An 8,479-nucleotide genomic window follows, 5' to 3' on the forward strand; every position below is an offset into this window, starting at 1 on the left:
TTTTACACTCACTTAAGAACTTATCAGCAGTGAGTCATATGGCAGATCTTATAAAAAGTGAAATTTTGGAGATTATTGAAAAAATTGGATCAGAAAAATTTGTGGCTATTGTTTTAGATAATGCTTCTGCAGTTGCTGCTACCCGTCAAAGAATTTCTGATACTTATCCTCATATTATGAATATTCATTGTATAGCTCACTTCGTTAATTTAATAAGCAAAGATATTTTAGGTAAATGTCTATTTTCTTAATTTATAATATATAATTACACATTAAATGTTTAATTACTAATAATTTATTTTTTTTCAGAACATATATTTCCAAAGCACATTTTAAAGTGGTGTAATATTCTAAGCCGCTTTTTCAAAACTTCTCATCAGGGAAGATATTTTTTGAACAAATATATAACTGAATTGGGTGGATTAAAGAATTATTGTAAACCCCAATGGACTTCAAGTTATAAAACTGTTAGTTCAATTGCATGACTTCAAGAACCTTTAGAAAAAGTAATAAGTATTTAATGAAATTAGTAATTATTTTTAATTTATTACATAATACTTATTTTAATTTATTCTTATTTTAATAGATAAAATGTGAAAACTATGACATTATAATAAATCAATCTATTAGAAAAATTCTTAATTCTCGTGGATTCTTTTATGATTGTAATCAAGTTGCAACAATTTTGGAACCATTACGAAGTATACATGCTGCCCAAATTATTTTGGAATGCCATAATTATAATTTGGGATGCCATAATTTATTCGGTTTATATATAATTTACTATGTAAAGTGCCAAAATAATTTGGGATGCCATAATTGAATTTGGGATTTTACTTATAATTACGGCAGTCCAAAATAATTTGGGTGGCATATATATTACGAAGCACAGTATTATCTTTAAAATGGAGTGACATAACGCTTGCTGATTGTTTTATTATGTTAATTTGACTAGCAGTTAAGATTATACTTTTCGTCAAAATGACAAAATACTAATTAAATTTATTTTGACAGACGTAATGTATTTTGACAAACGTAATTAATTCATAGTAATTTTATAATAAATAGTGAATTGGTCCATTCGCCGAAATATGACGTAATTAATTAGCGGAGAAGTATAGTTAAGATTAATAAAATACCATATGAAAAGAGAATAATTGCGTTTAAAAACTACTGTATTAAAGCAATAAATAAACAATGATAATCAATTGATCTTAATCCATTTATTTTAGCTTATTCATTACATCCAGGTTTTAATAATTTAATAACAGATAATATTTTTATTTATAAGGTATCGGTCTATCTAATGATTTATGGCATAAAATTGGAAAGTATGCTGGAGAGTTATTGAAGAATTTTGGATATAATGATACTAAAAAGATAATTGCTAATATGGCAAATTTTAAGTGTAAAGAAGGAATTTATAAGTTGGAATATTGTGATAAATACCATTCTCCACGAACTTGGTAGCAAATTGTTGATAAAGATACTAACCTTCTTCAGAAAATAGCTCTTAAATTATTTTGCGATTGTGCTGTACAGTACTTCATGTGAGCGTGTTTTCTCAGGATTAGGATGGTTTTGTGCAAATTATTGGCAAAATTTAAGTGTTAATACTATAGAATCAATGTCTAAAATTCGGCATTTTTACTTTACACATACAAATGATGAATTAAAATAGAATAGAAAAAATTATATGAAAGAAAAATTGAACAAAATGTTAAAAGAATTTAATTTGTTTAATAATGATGAATCAGAAAAGAAGGACAAAAATAGTGATCTAGAAATAGATGAAGGGAAGAAATTCAAATTCCACAACATGAAGTGTACGTATTAATCATGGAAAAAGATATTGATTTAAAAATATTTGATGATGAATCAGAAGATTTGGGTAATAATGAATCAGAGGATTTTAAGAAGTAAGACTAACGAAAATTTGCCAGTATAGAGTTAGCCAAAGTCATTTTCCATTTATTCTGGCCGGCAACTATCACAATATTTTCCCTCATCCATTTTTACCAGAAGGAGGCATTCCCTGCAAAGAGTAATATTAAGAATTGCAGAAGAATTTAATGATTGATAAAAATTTTTTTTAGTACATGTAATATGTACTAATAATTTCTCAATTTCCATAATTTGGATCTTAATAAATACAATTTATAAAATGTATATAGTTTGAATAAAAAATTATTACACTTATAAAATTTATTTTCATGTAATATTATTGTAATTGTGTATATATTAATGCATCTGTTGTCTGTAAAGTTATTTCTGACTTAACTTTTTAGTTTTATTTAAATAATATAAAAAGAAAACTAAATTTGTTTAATATTGTTGTGAAATTTAAATTATTTTTAGCGTTATAAACAACTTTTGTTATAAAAAAAAAGTTTTTTATATGTAATTGATAGTTACGTCAAGTTTAGGGAGTTACATTACATTTCAGAAATTATGTTGGATTTCAGAAGTTACGGCAGGTTTTAGATTTAGTTTCGGATTTAGTTTCAGTTTTAAAAATTTGAAAATAATTTCGAGCAGCAACATTAGCCTTATTATTTATTTACATTTAACAACAGATATTTAAATTTTTATAATGTTTGGCTTTAAATTGATGTTAATACATGAGATTAAAATTAGATATTAAAGATGATACATTACTTATGTAAGCTACTGTATTTATGTATTAAATATGTACCTGATATACAGTATATAATAAAAATGCAGAAAATTGAATACCTGATATATGCAAGATATGTATATTGTCTACATATCATTTACATATCATATACATATCAGTACCTGATATATACAGTGTGTAACAAAAAAAATCAGAATTATAAAATTGTCTGTAATACCATGATGATCACACTAAATTATATGTAAAATAGCTTATTTGAAAGCTGAAAACCTGTAGATTTTATCAATGGTAAATTAAAATGGTATTTAATGTAGTAATGTTTTTATAATTAAGCTTATAATAATAATTTTTTTAGAATAATTAATTTAGAATTAACATATATTTCTTTGCATAAAGTGCAGTAAATAGTCAAAAATTTTTTTTTTAATTTATACTTTTCTATTGGTTTTAATTAGAGTTCTGCATAGGTCAGGTCAGATTAGGTTACCTGGTTAACTTGAACCGAAATTTTTTTCAGGTCAGGTCGAGTCAAGTAAACTGCTCTAACCTGATCTGATCCATTTGACTCAAAAGTATTCGGGTCACTTCAGGTAACTCAAGTTACCTGAAGTTTTATTATTAAATATTATAAAAAAACATTTTGTAATGTTTTTTACTTTTTGTTTTTATATATAAAATGCCTAAACTATTTGTTTCAGCGTTTTTCTTTTGATTTTACATGTAAAAATGCCAAAACTGATAGTTTCAGCATTTTTTTTTGATTTTACATGTAAAAGCGCTGGAATAATTAGTTCTGGCAGTTTTCTTTTTGATTTTATATGTAAAAACGCTAAAACTGATAGTTTTAGCATTTTTTTCAATTTTATATGTAAAAGCACCAGAATAATTAGTTCTGGCAGTTTTTTTTTTGATTTTACATTAAAAACACTGGAATAATTAATTCCAGCAGTTTTCTTTTTAATTTTACATATAAAAATGCTGAAACTGATAGTTTCGGCATTTTTTTTGATTATACATATAAAAGCACTAGAATAATTAGTTCTGGCAGTTTTTTTTGATTTTACATGTAAAAATGCTGAAACTGATAGTTTCGGCATTTTTTTTGATTCACATGTCAAAATAATTAGTTCTGGCATTTTTCTTTTTAATTTTACATGTAAAAATACTGAAACTGATAGTTTCAGCATTTTTTTTTCAATTGTACATGTAAAATGCCAGAATCATTAATTCTGGCATTTTTCTTTTTGATTTTACATATAAAAAATGCTGAAACTATCAGTTTTAGCATTTTTTTTTGACTTTACATGAAAAAATGCCAGAATCATTAGTTCTAGCATTTTTCTTTTTGATTTTACATGTAAAAAATGCTGAAACTATCAGTTTCAGCATTTTTTTTTGACTTTACATGTAAAAATGCCAGAATCATTATTAGTTTTAGCGTTTTTAATTTATTTGACCCAAATATATGTTGGATCAACAGGTTAGATCAGATACCGACCAACATTGATCTGACCCATATCAGGTCATGAATTTGATGACCTGACCTGAATATTTTAGATCAACCTGTCAGGTCACCCAATCTGTCAAGTCAGTTTGCGGAGCTCTAGTCTTGATAACATTTGAGAAATTTTCAATGACTTTGTGTTCATTCTAAATTCACAAATTTTACATTATATTTTTTCTTCAAAAATTAACACTTGTAGTTAATTTTCTCAAGAAATAAAAAAGTATTATGATCATAAAAGATGTCAAAATGCAGTCCTGATATTCAAGTTTATTTTGCATTTTAAATGATAAAAATTGGACTTATTTTGAGCAAACTATACATATTTGTAATTTGAATAATTTTTTAGCTTTTTTACTATATACCAAAATTGGAAAATTTTGAAAAGTAAATTTCTTATAATTCTACCATAAATGTTTCTATATTGCTGATTTTTTGGTATCAACTTTTTTACATTATTCTTAACAATATTTGAATGTTTTTAATAAATTCAATATACAAATGCTTTGTAATTTTAATTTATTTTTTTGTTATATTTTTCTATTCAAAGTAAATATTTACAGCAAAATTTTTCAAAAAATAATAAAGCAACTATAACTTTAAATGATATTATAATATAGATCTTGGTCATGGGCTTATTATCCAATTTACACAAAGAAAATTAGATTTATTTTAAGCTATATATGAAACTGAAATTGGTTAATTTTGACCTCTGAAATGGTCAAAATGGTCAAAATGATTTTGACTTGAGCCCCTCCCAAAAGTCGAAATGGTCAAAATTACGTCATAGTCATATGATTTTATAGTAAACAATAATTTTAAAATTTAAAGTTAACGAACTCCGCATCCAGTAATTCGATTTTTATGATCTTTATACGGTTGGATTCAGCTCATCAAGAGGATTCCAATGATATGTATTTCATATTTGTAGCATCAATATTGACGGAGTTATTCATGTTTAAAATTTGGTATTAAATAGTCTTATAATTTTTATAGTAAACAATAATTTTAAAATTTAAAGTTAACGATCTCCGCATCCAGTGATTCGATTTTTATGATCTTTACGCGGTTAGATTCAGCTCATAGAGAGGATTCCAATGATATGTATTTCATATCTGTAGCATCAATATTGACGAAGTTATTCACGTTTAAAATTTTATATTAAATTATAATTATAAAAATCATATGACTATGATGTAATTTTGACCATTTCGACTTTAATTTCAACTTTTGACCTTTCCATGTCTACTTTTGGACTTTAATTTTGACTTCATATATATTTTAAGCATATAATATGCATTTTTATTAAATGAATGATATTCCAGTTTTTTTTATTACATATATTTACACATACAGTATCTTATACATATCAGGTACCTGATTTTCTGCATTTTTACTACATATATTGAATACATATCTGATATATATATATGCTACCCGATATATTAGTTTTTGATCAGTGAATATTTGGGATTCCGTGTTCATGTTATCATAATATACCAATCAAATGTATCAGATAAAACTATATAAATAACACTAGAAAAATGGGAACCGTTGTAAGTTCAGAGCAATAAGTCATTTTGCCACCCAAAAGCTGCCTAAAATCTGCAACTAAAGAAACAAACAAAATATTAGCAGACGTTACATTTTGTTAAAAATAAAAAAAAAAGACAAAGAAAAAATATTTAAACACATACTGTAATGTATTTAGGGAAAACCAGATTTTCAACCTTACCAAAATTCATATCCATAGATATTTGAAGAAACTGTCTAAAAAAAAGTAATAAAACGAAATGTTACTAGTGAAAGTTTCGTTATTTTGCTAAAACAAATAGCAAAGTAAAAAAAATATCTTACCTAAATCTAACGCATCCAGATAACTCTAAAAAAAGTGAAAATAAAATATTAGCAAACATTTTGCTAAAAGAATTGATTTAAGTAAAAAGAATACTTCACTTACCAAAATATATGTCCAAAAGACTCAAAGAATCACCTATAAAAGAAAAAAAGAAAAGAACTATTAGTAACATTTCATTAAAAGAAAAATAAAAAAAAAGTCTGAAAGGGCCAAGTTTACACCAAAATTTATTAATAAAAAACCATTTTTTCTTGGCGCTGCTGGTAACTTTCAGTATTTTGTTTTAAACATCAACTATCTAAAAAAAGAGTAAAATTGAATGTTAACAATGCTTTATTAGAATAAATAAATTCAAAAAAATATATTTTCAGATGTTTTCACCAAGTTTCTATGTATCCAAAAGGCTAAAAACAATGCCTAAAAAAGAAAAAAATGTCAAAAACCGGTCATCAAGATAAAAAAATTAAAGAAAAAAAAAATGAAAACCTGAAATATCACATTCAAAGAAACTAAACACCAGAAAAAGTAAGAGAGAAGTAAGGAAAGGGTAAGACAAAGGAAATAGGAAAGTACAAAAGAAAGGGAAAAAAGAGAAAAGGGAAGAACGAAAGAAAGGAGGGAAGAACAAAGAAAAAAAGCAAGGTTTTTTTTTTTCATGTGACTTATTTGTTTGATTATTGATCTTATCAGATATGATACGCAGTGTAATGCGATGTAACAAAATTTTTTCAAATACAGGGTTTTTTTTTTATATAATGAACATGATACATTTTGCTTTATCAAGTAATCAAGAACATTGCATATAATGTTACTAAAAAAAAAAGTATAAAGAGAAATAAGCAGGGGCATTATGTTTCAAAAAGAAAATTGTGGTGATGACGTAGGTAAAAGAAAGGAAAAATTACATAGGTTAAACCGGTACTACAAATTTATCTAGTTCTATACAATAAATAGTCTTTCGCTACGCTTCAAACAATAATCTTCCTGTTATAATAATTTTCTAATGAGTTCTAAGTAGAGGTTGGAACCGGATATCAATATCGGATTTATAATCAAATTGGATTTATAACCGGGTTGGAAATTTATTAAAACAATAAACTGGTTTTAATATAACTGATTTATTCAGTTTATTATAATAGATTTGTATTATGTAGTACTAAGGTTGCCTGCCGAAACCTATTTGGCCTAATGCCGAAAGGTGAAACCCTTATATAGTGGCGAAACTGCAAAACTGCCGAAACTTGCGAAACTGTTAAAATTTGCGAAATCTCTATAATAAGTTTATCCATGGTTTCGGCATAATAAGTATTAATATTTTATATGAGTTTCGCTATAGTTTCGCTATTCTAATCTTTTTAAACATTTTTTTTTAATTTCAAATTGTCCAATAAATTTATATGTAATTAAAAAATTTATTGTAAATTTATTGTTTTATTTAATATTTTTTATTTTATTAAAATAATAAAAAGATTATATTACTTTGAAGTAAACTTCCCACCTATACTACCTCTGAGTTTTATAATCTAGAAAAATAGAGAAAGAAATATTAGTAACGTTTCTTTAATATTAAAAAAATTCTCCCACTTTTCCAACTTACATTCCAAAGTCCAGGTTCGTCCAAGGAGTCCAGAAACCTAAAAAAAAATAGAAAAAAAAACGTTAGCAACGTTTCTTTAATATAAAAAAAAAATCCCACCCCTCTTTTCCAACTTACACTCCAAAGTCTGGGTTTGTCCAAGGAATCTGGAAACCTAAAAAAAAATAGAGAAAGAAACATTAGTAATTAGTAACGTTTCTTTAATATTAAAAAAATTCCCCTCTTTTCCAACTTACATTCCAACGTTCGGGTTCGTCCAAGAAGTCTGGTAACCTAAAAAAAATAGAGAAAGAAACGTTAGCAACGTTTCTTTAATATAAAAAAAAAATCCCACCCTCTTTTCCAACTTACACTCCAAAGTCCGAGTTCGTCCAAGGAATCTGGAAACCTAAAAAAAAATAGAGAAAAAAACATTAGTGATTAGTAATGTTTCTTTAATATTAAAAAAATTCCCCCTCTTTTCCAACTTACATTCCAAAGTCCGGATTCGTCCAAGGAGTCCGGTAACCTAAAAAAAATAGAGAAAGAAACATTAGCAACATTTCTTTAATATAAAAAAAATCCACCCCTCTTTTCCAACTTACACTCCAAAGTTCGGGTTCGTTCAAGGAATCCGGAAACCTAAAAAAAAATAGAGAAAGAAACATTAGTGATTAGTAGCGTTTCTTTAATATTAAAAAAATTCCCCCTCTTTTCCAACTTACATTTCAAAGTCCGGGTTCATCCAAGGAGTCTGGTAACCTAAAAAAATAAAGAAAGAAACGTTAGCAATATTTCTTTAATATAAAAAAAAATTCCACCCTCTTTTCCAACTTACATTCTGAAGTCCAGGTTCGTCTAAGGAATCCAGAAACCTAAAAAAAATAGAGAAAGAAACATTAG

The 8,479-nt window shown here is 26.1% G+C and overlaps 1 protein-coding gene across 1 annotated transcript; it reads right to left on the reverse strand.

The window, feature by feature from the left end:
- Positions 1-5,717: 5,717 nt before the first annotated feature.
- Positions 5,718-6,172, reverse strand: OCT59_030163 (uncharacterized protein; the record flags this gene model as incomplete). Its single annotated transcript, XM_066146485.1, has 4 exons — positions 5,718-5,753; positions 5,840-5,912; positions 6,000-6,024; positions 6,103-6,172. 4 exons carry the CDS (start codon positions 6,170-6,172, stop codon positions 5,718-5,720), a joined length of 204 nt encoding a protein of 67 aa, XP_065995125.1.
- Positions 6,173-8,479: the final 2,307 nt, after the last annotated feature.

The sequence above is a fragment of the Rhizophagus irregularis genome, chromosome 9, assembly GCF_026210795.1.
Source record: "Rhizophagus irregularis chromosome 9, complete sequence".
In the NCBI taxonomy this organism is placed as follows: domain Eukaryota; kingdom Fungi; phylum Glomeromycota; class Glomeromycetes; order Glomerales; family Glomeraceae; genus Rhizophagus; species Rhizophagus irregularis.